This window comes from Mastigoproctus giganteus, chromosome 8, assembly GCF_048544385.1.
Source record: "Mastigoproctus giganteus isolate SK-2022 chromosome 8, ASM4854438v1, whole genome shotgun sequence".
Classification (NCBI taxonomy): domain Eukaryota; kingdom Metazoa; phylum Arthropoda; class Arachnida; order Uropygi; family Thelyphonidae; genus Mastigoproctus; species Mastigoproctus giganteus.
Window position 1 is genome coordinate 76,684,386 of NC_143582.1, and position 12,447 is coordinate 76,696,832.

The 12,447-nt window shown below is 34.5% G+C and overlaps 1 protein-coding gene across 1 annotated transcript in view; it reads right to left on the reverse strand.

Annotated features, from left to right (window-relative positions):
• p115 (General vesicular transport factor p115) overlaps positions 1–12,447 on the reverse strand; it is a 262,239-nt gene that overhangs the window by 190,490 nt on the left and 59,302 nt on the right. The window contains exon 4 of the mRNA XM_090380276.1: positions 1,044–1,144. Within this exon, the coding sequence (XP_090236402.1) occupies positions 1,044–1,144 (101 nt within the window). The remainder of the gene's footprint in view (positions 1–1,043; positions 1,145–12,447) is intronic.

Sequence of the window (12,447 nt, forward strand, 5' to 3'; positions counted from 1 at the left end):
TAAGTAGTGATTAAGGCAACCGATAACTAGGATTCTATCAGTAAAAGTAAGTGGGGGGATTAGTAGGTTGTACCTGGAAATAGACATCACTGAGATTAGAACTGAGAGCACACTGGTGAAATGACTGAGGAAATTTTTGGGAGGTTCAGATCTTTTCACAGATAAATTTATTCTATTAATTTGACTATTCATGATATATTCGGCAGATACAGTAAAAGTAGAGGGAAGGCATGTGTGAATTAATGAAATTTTTGAATATGACATACACACAGCAAGAATATACCCAGCACTTGGATTTATATCAAGGAGGTGGATATGATGTGACACACACACACACACACACACACACACACACACACACACACACACACACACACACACACACACACACACACCACTAACTGGCAGAGCAGAGTAGCAAGTTTATCAATCAGCCAATCCAAATACCTCAGTGTTACCAACAGGCCCAGGCCAGTGGACTATTAGTGGTTCACGTGAGAAAAATTTTAGAGCTATACCTTCAAAATGTAAGGAATATTGGATCTTGCCATGATGCCCATCATAATCTAAAATGACATCATTTGTATTGGCTAATAGAGGGGGGGGGGTTGCCAGAACTTTGGGGGGCATTCCTCTGTGTGGTGCCAACATCAACTGGTCTTCACTGAAATTACGTCTACTTGACTCACAAATGGGACTTCAATATTAGTTCCCTCAGCATTTTAAACTCTAAAGAATCTGTGTCAAGTCACTGGATTCTGCAAAAGGAATGGAAGTTAATTTTAGCCACACCTACTTTAAGTTGTAAGAATGCATGCCTAGAAGAGTGAAAGATGTTACAAGCCAAATCTGGCTGCAAGATTAGATTTTTGAATCAAAAACCATTTTTGGTAACTACCTGCTTGCCCAAATATTTTTAGTTTTTAACAAAGAATAAATATAGTAACAAAAATATCACATATGACTTTTTATAAAATGTATTTTTATATAAAGATTTTATTATTCATTATAATTAGTATTATTACCACTGTTTATATTCCTACCTCTAATAAATCCAAAAGCAGAGTCACATTTTCTGGTTTCTTAATATATATTTCTGTAAATTGATTTCCAAGATCTTGGTCTTCTTCTTCTTTCTCATATTCTGAAAGCATGAAAATTTAAGCTGAATAGAAGAATTTTAAAGATTCAACCGTTTAATGGTCATTACTATAAAATCATCAGAATAATGAGAGGTTACACAGTACATTTCGGCAGAATTCTAGAAGAAATGGCATAGTTATCACTCAAAAATAAGGAATTTCAACAATATTTTTGATAAAATTCTGGGCTTTTTATATTAATTTTTTAAATTATTAATATTTTATATTTTAAAATGCATTAATTAAAATGCAATTTATCAAATAAAATCACATTAAATTATTTACTATAATCAATCTCATTTAACTTTAAAAATACACAAATTAAAAACTAAGTTATCACATAAATTGTTTTTTTTTTTAAATTCATTTTTAAATACTGCCTAGCCAGAATTATATGTACACTTGCAATCTCTATATTACAAATCATCAGCATTTGGCAGTACAGTGGATCTCTGTTTTACAATATTAATCCATTCCAGAGACACCATCATAACGTGAAAATATCGTAATGTGAACCCAATAACACAGTGTTTTTTGGTAATTCATTCCAAGACCTCGGAAGCTGAAATTTTCATTATTATTATTATTATCCATATGATGCAAGGAAGCCTGAGGCTTATGCTGCACCAGGAAAAAAAAAAAAAAAAAAAAAAAACAGTTCCCAGCAACCCTGTGAGAGAGAGAGAGAGAGAGAGAGAGAGAGAGAGAGAGAGAGAGAGAGAGAGAGAGAGAGAGAGAGAGAGAGAGAGTGTGTGTGTGTGTGTGTGTGTGTGTGTGTCAAAATTAGAAGGGAATCACCAAGAAAGAGAAGAATGATGATATCCAGCTCAGGACCCTGGGTGTGCCAAGCCCATACTCACTGGATGTGAGCCCCCGGGGTTATATAACTAAGCTATTTATCTCTTTAAAAGGTGATTTTTATAGTGGAAATTATACATATTCATTAAAAAAATTGATTAAAACTAATATATTAATTAAAGCAAATCACAAAAAACATTTCAACTAAAGGATGCAAAAACAAAACACGTGGCCAACACATTTACAAACTCTGTTATTGGCTGAGAGGAAGGACCACGTGGTCCAGTCGGAGACAATTGTAAACCCATCATAATCAGCTGCTTTACAGAATCAAATTTTCAGAAACTAATTCAAATTATTACAATACAGTTTAATCGTTATCATATGTTCGGCTATAAGAATCAATTTTGAACACCTTTGTGATATTTTTATAACGCATGTTTCTGGAAGTCACTACCATAAAACAAATTGTAGTTTCTGGTTTATAGGGCTTTCCTGTTAGCATGGCCTGATGTAGCTGAGTGGTTAGGAGCACGAATGCAGTAGCACATGCTCTTTGAGTGGACCAGGGTTCAAGCCTGTGACTGCTAAATACGATTAATAAATTTATATTGATTGATTTATTGTTAATATAGATAGGTGGAATTCTGTGGGTTTTTATGTTACGATAAAATATGTTTCCCCTTCATGAAATCTTCAATCATATAAAAAACAAAATAAATTTTCAGAATCTTCTCTTCATTCCTATTTGTAAACTTGTTATTCCGTATTTCACTTGCACATATCATAGTTGCAATTTGTGCGTGCAGTGTTTTTTGTTACTGATTGCTTATCTTTTTTACTGTTTTAAATTTTACAACCCAAAAAAATGTCAGTGAGCAGAAATATCAATTAGTTAGTATGTACACATTTCAGTATTAATTAAGCTATGTATGTAAGTGTAAATTTATTTTTATTTTGCTAACGTGTAGAAAATATTCTTCCGATTTTCACATATCATTTAATTTTGTTAATTGACAAGATAATAAAGTGTAAATTTTTGCTTTATATCTTTACTTTTATAGCCTGTGGATAACATTTCTCCTATTTTCACTTAATACAATCACTGTTTAATTTAACAGAATTAAAATTCAATTTGCAAATGTGATCATAATGACTGGCGCTTATCACATAACGTATAGTGAACAGTACTTTATTATGGAGAGTCCATCAAAGTGATTTGATCATACAGTAAACTAATCGTAAAGTGGGGGTGCACTGTACATGTAACCATTTGGATATGATAAAAAAAAGTTACTGAATATTTAAAATCGTTCTTCAATTAAATAAAATATTGGAACTTTTCCACTTGAAAATTTAAGTTTACTGGGTTAATTACTGCAGTAAGAAATTTAATTTCTAAATAGTTCCAATCATAAAAATAATATGGAAATGTTTCTGAATTCAACTTTGGCATTCTGTCATTAGACTGAAATAGCTACACAAATTTTAAATGTATCCTAATTAACATACAAAAATTTAAATTGAAATCAAAACTGAACGTATGAAATTTAAGTTCCACTGGATATTAAAATATAATAACCCATAATTACATTCAGAATTTAAAATTTCTTATAAGAAGCATTGCAGGATCATCTAGACAAGACTTCAGTTATAGCTCGAACACAACATGGGTTTGATAAGGGGAAGTCTTGTCTGACTAATTTGATTGGATACTATGATGTAGTCACAAAGGAACTGGATGCAAAGAATAACTTTGATCTAATAATATTTGGATCTTAGAAAAGCCTTTGATACTGTTGCAAATGGAACGCTGCCTGCCACACAAATTGCTGCTATGGATAAAGGGATGGTTGAGTGGGAGAAGACAAATAGTGGTAATCAATGGGCACTGCTCTTCGTGGACTAATGTTATTAGTGGAGTCCCTCAGGGGTCAGTGTTGAGTGCATTGTTGTTTTCTGTATTTATAAATGATATTGATGATGGTATATCAGGCTTAATGTCCAAGTTTGCAGACGATTCGAAGGTTGGCTGGATTGTTAATGACACTAATGACAGTACACTGCTGCAACAAGATCTAGAAAAGTTGAGCAGATGGACTGAGAGGTGGCAAATGAAGTTTAACATTGACAAATGTAAAGTACTACATACGGGAAGCAGTAATCCCAGAGTAACGTATCAACTCTGTGGTACCACACTGACAGTGGTAGAGAATGAAAAGGACCTGGTGGGTTATTGTGCAGGCAGATACAAAGTTTTCTGAGCAGTGCAGACGGTTTCTAAGAGTAGCTCATTGTGTCTTGTCAATGATATACAGGAATTTTTCTAGAAAAGGATAAGGAGGTGATTATCCCCTTGTATAAGGCAATAGTCAGGCCACACCTTGAGTACTGTACACAGATCTGGAGGCCTCATTTTAAGAAGGATGTAGAGCTGTTGGAATGAGTACAGAGAAGGGCAATAAGATTAGTGAATGGAACAAAGTGTTGCTCTTATGAAGAAAGGCTTAAGTTTTGCAAATTACAGTGTCTGGAGACTAGGCACCTGCGAAGCAATCTGATTCGGGTGTATAAAGCCTTGAATGGTTTGAATCAGCATGCTCAATACAGATGGGCTTCTTCCTCTTGCTCAGAATAATTGCCTGAGAGGGAATAAATTGAAATTGAGGAAATGTGGTTTAATGATAGATGTGCAGAAGTTTGCCTTTAGCCAGTGGGTGGTTCATTGCTGGAACAAACTTCCATCTGTTGTTGTAGAAGTTCATAGCTTAAATAGATTCAAGGCAGAACTTGAGAAACATTTGGAGCGAGTGGATGGGTGAAATATGGGGGGGTTTTTTGTTTTTTTTTTGGCTGATGCTATATAAGCTTGCTTTCTTACATAATGTGCCCTTGCTAATATCATGTAAGAAACTAACAAAAACTTAAGATGTCATCATAACTATCCAAATCTGCTATATGCAGGGGATGTACATTATCATAGAAAAAATCAAGTCTGATTTGTTCTATGATAGTGACTGAGATTGAAGGCTGGTTTGCCAGCCTTCCATCCCTTATTTTTTTTTATATATGTAATTATATTTCCTGTTAGCTCTTTGGCCCTATAGACAATCTATCTTCCATGCATGCTTGCTTGAGACCATCAATGTACTTTCTCATGGTTTGCATCTGCACATATTACCATTCATTTTTTTGTTTAAATACCTGTTTAGCTAATTTCCATTCTCACACAATTTTAAGTTTTCTTATAAGTAGTTATTTGTTACCCCAAGATTTTTTTTCTTAATATTCCTCATTTGTAATAGGAGTTTGTCATTGCTTCTATCTATTAATTCCATTTATTTTTCTTAAAACTTCCAATTCTAAAGATTCAAATTTTGATCAGTTAGCACTAATACTAATTGAAAACAGTAATACTGTATTGCACAGTAATGCAAGGAGGCAAAGGCTTATACAGCACTTGGCAAAAAAATCAAAAAAACTACCCACTTCATTTCCCATTCCTTCTAATACATTTTCGAACTATTCTTCAAATTTATTCAAATTACTCACTTCCACAATTATAGATAGAAGTTTATTCTATAAAGTATATCTATATTCTGCATCTATCTTTTCCAATTTAAATTTATGTCCCTTATGTGTGACAGCTGAGAAATAGTAAAGATACCACAGCATTTAATTTATTTTGAGAGTCTCAAACACTTCAATAAGGCCACCATCCACATTGTTCCTCATTCTACACACCTTCCAAGTAGGGTTACCATCCCTGGATCAAAAGAAAAAGAGTACAGTACAGTACAGATCAGGTACCAGGGTGCGGGGGGGGGGGGGGGTAGTAATTTCAAATAAAAATGTAGAACAATTATTTTTATTAGTGAAAATATTAAATTTTTATTAGTATCACAAATTAAAGTAGGTAACTATCTACATCACAAATGCTTCTGCAATACACAACTGTCAAAGAGACCAATAATTAGAGCTTTAACAAAATCTATAATATAAATATAAAGTTTTAATTGAATGAATATTTTGCCTTACTTCAAACTTTGGCTAACATTGTTTGGTTCGCCATACAATAATTGTAAAATTGTAAGCAATCAAATTCTTTGAAATTATCATCATCATTATCAGCCATTTTCAATCCACCGCAGGATGAAGGCTTCTCCAGCAACTTCCCACTTCCTTTTGTTTTGTGAAATGCCTATCCATTTACTACCCACAAACTCATGAATTTCATCTGTCCATCTCTGTTGTTGTCTTCCAGATTTTTTTCTAGCGCCTCTTGGCTACCAGTGTTATTTTCTTAGTCCATCTATAATCATGTCTTCAAGCTATGTGTCCTGCCCAAGACCATTTTAGTTCTTTAGTTTTGATAAGAGTATCCTTTACTTGAGTTTGCTGCCTAATCCATGTGTATCTCTTCTTATTTAAGTCTGATTCCCAATATAATTATTCTTCTCTTGACTTCCAGCCATTTATCATTATTACAACTAATGACTTGTCACAGATAAGTATACGACTCCAGCTTTACAATTACTGCTCCTTCAATCATTATAACCCTTTTTGTGGCATACTTGTTCTTCATTACTTTTGTTTTAGCTATATTCATCTTTAGTCCAAAACCCTTACTAACTCTACACAAACTGATTAAGATTTTCCTCTAATTCTTTGGGATTGTGGCTTATGACCACAATGTCATCTGCAAATTGTAAATGGTTTAGGTACTCTCCATTCACATTGACTCCTTTCTGCGACCAGTCTAATCTTCTGAAAGCTTCCTCAAGGGCAGCAGTAAACAACTTCAGAGATATGTCTCCTTGTCGAACTCCTTTCTCAATTTTAAATTTACTACTGTCTTTGTCTAGGCTAATAAAGGAGGTAGCATTCTCATATATTTTCTTCAAAATCAAAATATATAGGGTATCTATTCCTTGTCTTTTCAGTGCCCGAAACATTGCCTTATGCTGTATGGAGTCGTTGTTGTTGTTGTTATTTGGTTTTTAGGAGCATTAGCAACTAAGGCCATATTGCTCCGGGATATGCGGTGGTCATTCCCTGAATGACCTTTCCGCATCCTCCGTATTTGGTGGTGACGGGCTCGAACCCCGGTCTAATCAAGAAGCGTGTGCTACGCACTGCTGCTCCTTCCCACCTGGCTACGGAGGCGCCTTGTATGGAGTCAAATGCCTTTTCACAATCCACAAATGCCAGGCATAATGGTGTTTTATATTCATTTGTTTTTTCCATTACTGTGATATTACGTGAAGGTGATCCATAGTTGAGAATCCTGTCCTAAATCCAGCTTGCTCTTTTGGTTGATTCTCATCAAGTATTCCTTCTAATCTGTTAGTAATGACTGTTGTGAACAACTTGTAGATGTGGGATAACAAGCTAATTGGTCTATAATTTCCAACTTCTGATTTATCTCCTTTCTTATGCAGCAAAACTATGACTGTATTATTACACTCCTTAGGCACCACACCTTTTCTAATGCATTTTGTGAAGAGTCTTGCCAGGTTTTGTGTCATGTCTCTTCCTCCCAATTTTAACAACTCTATAGTAACTTCATCTTCCCCTGGAACTTTCTGATTCTTCATTTTCTTCAACGCATGTTCTACCTCATCAGGAAGGATATCAAGTATGTTGTATGGGTTACTAATTTGCGATCCATCTTGATGCCACTGCTGGCATCATTCCCTCGCTCCTTATAATTCTTTATAGAGTCTACACCATCACTATTCTTCAATTTCAGTATCATTTGTCTTTCTGTATTACTGCTCATGGCTGCTGATTTAAATCCTTTGTTTTCCCTTAATGCTTGTTCTACTTTACTTGTGTTAAATCTTCTTATGTCTGCTTCTCTGCCTCTCTGCTTCTCTTTCTAATGGCTTTGCATAACTCAGTATACTCAATGTTCTCCTTGTCAGTGTTTTTCTTGCTCTTCATTTGTCGTCTTTGGTTCATCATGACAAGTGTTTCTTGACTAATTTTTTCTTCTTTGGATTTCTTTTTACCTATAGGTTTGGGCTTCATCACTTTCAGAAAGTTGTAATATTCCTCATCGATATCTTGGTCCTGAGCAGTCTGCAGAAGCTCAAACTTGTTCTTAAGTTCCACTACATACTGCTTTTTATCCTCTTCTGTTATCTCAAAGACCTTTGTATTATTTGTATTATTTACTCGAGTCAGTTTTTCCTTTCTTTTCTTACATCTATATCATGTGCATCTTACCATTCTGTGATCATTTCCAACATTTACCTTGTTCAGGACAGTAGCATCATTCACGATAATCTTCGGTTAGTGAGGATGAAGTCTATTTCATTAGTTGTTAATCCGTTTGGGCTCTTCCATGTCCACTTTCTGTTCACCTTTTTCTTGAAAAAAAAAAAATGTTCATTGCTTCCATTCCTTGAGATTCCACAAGTCTTTCACCTCTTTCATTTCTTTCACCAATTCCAAAATTTCCTATAGTTCCCCTTTTCTGCACTGTTTTGTCTCTTTCCAACCTCAGCATTGAAGTCCCCCATAATGATAGTGTAGTGAGTTTTCTGTTCATCTAGAAGACACTCAATTTCGGTGTACATTTCTTCAACCTCTTCATCATCATGGCTTGATGTTGGTGCATTAATCATTATAACCTTTAGCTTTATACCTCTTAGAAATCCTGAGTAGTAGTCTTGACACCCTTGGTGATGTACTTTTGAATTCCAAAATGTTTTTTATATCTTTATGGACCAGAAAGCCAACTCCACCTTCACTCCTTTCACTGTTTCCATTGGTGTACAGCAGATTTCCACTTGATAAACTTATAAGTGATTCATTTCTTCTTCTTGTTTCAGCCAAACTGATGATATTCCAATTCACATTTTCTAGTTCCTTTTTCAGCTCTAATATCCTGTCTTCACCAATGAGCGATCTTACGTTGTAACAGGCCAAGTTCAGTTTCCGTGCATGGCAGCCTTGTCGCACCCAGAGATTCTTAGCACCCTCTGCTTCCACTCTGATCCTCTCAATGCCATAAGAGGGAGAGTGAAAGCTGCTGGGGACTGAGAGCCATTTGTTTCGTCTTACTGTCATCTGCTGGAGGGTTTGATCTTTTTCTCTTCACGCTGACCAGGCATCTTGAAGAGAACCACTCTACATATTCGTTGCCACATAAGTGACGTAACAGGGCTTACCATCGAGAAGGTTTGCACGAGTGGATTTTAGGGAGGCAGGCCAACCAAACTTGTCCTAAATCTTCTGAAATAGAAAGATATTGGATCCATCAGTGTTTTAGATTGGGTGTCTGATAACACACAGAATGCCTGTTCCCCTCTAAGCCCCTTTGAAATTATACTGAACCATTAACAAATTTTTCATGGATTCAACAGCCAATCTATTTCATTCAGCATTCATCATGCTAAAGACTTTTTCAACATTAACATTGTGGCTTGGTATTGCAAAAACGAAAGAACATATTTTTAAAAACTCTGAACTCGCAGTTTTATTCACATTTTTGAAGTAATCTTCTATGAAAAAATCATCATTTATCTGATGATTTTTTCATAGAAAATTCTGCATATTATCCAAAAATTTATTCAAGTTAGTAAATTGGTCGAATAGTAAAACATCATCGATTTCTATAGTTTTCAATTTTAAATATACAAGAGTTTTTTCAATTTCGTCCCAATTTGGCTTGTCCTGTAATTTCATCCATTTAAAATTTTTAAATAATTCTAGAGATGTCCAGTTTATTCCAAAGATCTGATATATATATATACCTTGACAAACTCTCCCTTTATATTGCCGGATCTTGATTCATTACAATTAATTCTTAAAATTTCTTTTACTTTGAGCGGAAGAAATTGAGACTTGAGCAAGTAAAATATCTTCCATGCTTTCTAAAATGTCCAAGGTTTCTATTTAATTATTTTTTTCTTTTTCAATCTTCTCAATATTGCAGTGAAAAACGTTCATGAGCGAGTGAAAGAACCATAAATAACTTTTGTTTAGCAGATTTTCAAAAATAATTTTATTAACACTGGTGGATGTTCCTGCGACAGAAAGTAGTTTTGAAGTGCCAGGTACATTTGCAACACTGTGTATGCAAGGAAATAATGACAGCCACCTGGTCTGGGCATGAGAAAGCAGTTTCAGTTTTCGATATTCTACCTCAACAGAATTGCAGAAGTCTTTTAGAGCCTCAGTTAGGATTTTATAAAAGAAAAAGTAGTTATAAATTTTCATGATCAAAGGTTCAATATCAATTGGTAGACCATCCAAAATATGTTGTACACAGTTGTGCAAGATATGAGTTGGGCATCCAACTGCAATCAATTCTTTTTTAACAGCATTTTGTAGACGGAAGAAAACATTATTTTGTCCCGTTCCTGCAGACCTCCAAAATTGGTGTTGCAGTTATTTGCAGTAAACGCGATACACTTCCTTTCCAGATGATACTTTTGTAATGGTATGGTAATTAAATCACATATGGTCTCCAATTTTTCATTCTTCAATGATTTTAACTCTAGCATACGTAATTGTATCCTATATTCTCTGTCAAAATATTGGATGAGAACAGGAAATATTTTCAAAGCTCCATGATTACTTCCACCCATGCATATTCCAATGTATGGAATTTTTTCACTCTTGATCCTTCCTAGAGCAGTGTTCACAAAGTTGGGTGAAAAAAACATTAACGATTGCTGCAGTTTTTGTTCTGGCGCTGGAAACATTTTGAAGCAGTCTCAGAGTCGCTGAATAATTTGCGATACAATTTGGTTGAACATTCGCAAGATTTATAACTTTGGTGATGGGTAACAACATGAAAAGCCAGAGTTGCTTCTGCAGCCAACATCTTTAATTCTTTTGTAGTGTTTTGAATGATAAACATACTGTCAATTTTCTTCGAACTACCAGCAGTTCTGTTCTACCTACAGAACTGTTCTACAGAACTGCTGGTAGTTCTACCAGCAGTTCTGTAGAACTGCTGGTAGAACTACCAGCAGTTCTACCAGCTTTTTGTATGTTTTGCTAAGCTTAAATGTTGTTTCAAATCAGCTTGTCTTTTATTGGCAATTGAAATTGTCACTTGACAAACCTCACAGTATGCTTCACAATAAACCTTAGCATTCTTGAACATTGGATATTGTTCCTGAAACTCATCAGAAAATTTGTTTTTTCACCAAGACATTCTTTCGAGTCCTATTAAATATTTATATATAATTATTAATTATCACGCAAAATGGTAAAATTCTACAATAGAATAAGTAAGTAGTTAGAACTGGATAAAACTTATGGTATAACTTTGTTATACGCTAAAAACAAGGAAAACAAAAAAAAAAAAAAAAAAAAAAAATTATATAAAGGAGTACTTTAAACATAATTTTGCACAAAAATTTTATGATTTTCATCATAAAATTTTTGTAAGACAATTTCTTTATTTCCGTTCTTTGCGAATAAAACGATGACTTGGTAACTGTAATAGTAATAGCTAATCCTTATAAACAACAAGGAATTTCAATGAACGTTACAAAATAATTAAACTTTTTCTAACTTTAGTTTTATTCGAATCTCGAATATGTCAAGTCTGGTACACAGAGGTTACGTGTCTAGGTGGGATGGGTGTTGCTACAGTGGCAGTGCCGTCGCACAATTCAAATCAAACGAGGCAAAAACTGGGCATACACAGTTATTATTCGTTACGTTTGCTGCTGCTTGCAATTTGTTGTGTGGAATTTGTGAGCTATGTAATGTGTGAAATATATGTGATGGAAGAGAAGCATTAGATAATCTGATTTTTTTTATTTTATAATTTCAAACAGTTTCAAAAAGAGTACATTCAGCTTCGATAAGTGAAAAGTAAGAGTACGCTGTTTTACCACCCAAAAAAGAGTACACGTACTCTTAAAGGAGTATGGTGGTAACCCCACTTCCAAGAGATCCATGTCTTTCTCAAATGAGCTTTCCAAGCCTAAAATTAGGTTTCCCAAACCGGTGCCTTTTCCAATGGGACAATAACCTCTTTGTCCCTGCTGGCAAAGTTCTTATATATATTTAATTTCTTGGGAGAAATACATACACAGGAATTAAATAACTGTAATAAGAGATTGAACAACACTGCACTCCATGTAAATTTTAAAGGTAAAATGAGTAAGTTCATTGGAACAAGCTGGAAAGAAAAAACCTTTACTGAAAACATAATAATGCAATCATTAAGAGGCTAATTTTGAAGATGTGGAAATTGTTAAGTCGAAAATACAGAGCTGACTGCCCATTATCAGTGTCCACGTAGTATTGCAGAACTGGTATGGAATTTCTTATATATCTTTAACAGAACCCTCACAAGCTGTTCTGCACTGCTCAGAGCTTCATGTTAAACTGTATAATTATCCCTAGATTATTTTTTCCTGTCAACTAATGAGTTTACACAAATGGCATATTATTCCACAATTACTTGTTATCAAAATGCACTATCTTGCATTTATCATGTTTGACTCTCAATTGCTATTTTTCTGTCCATCTG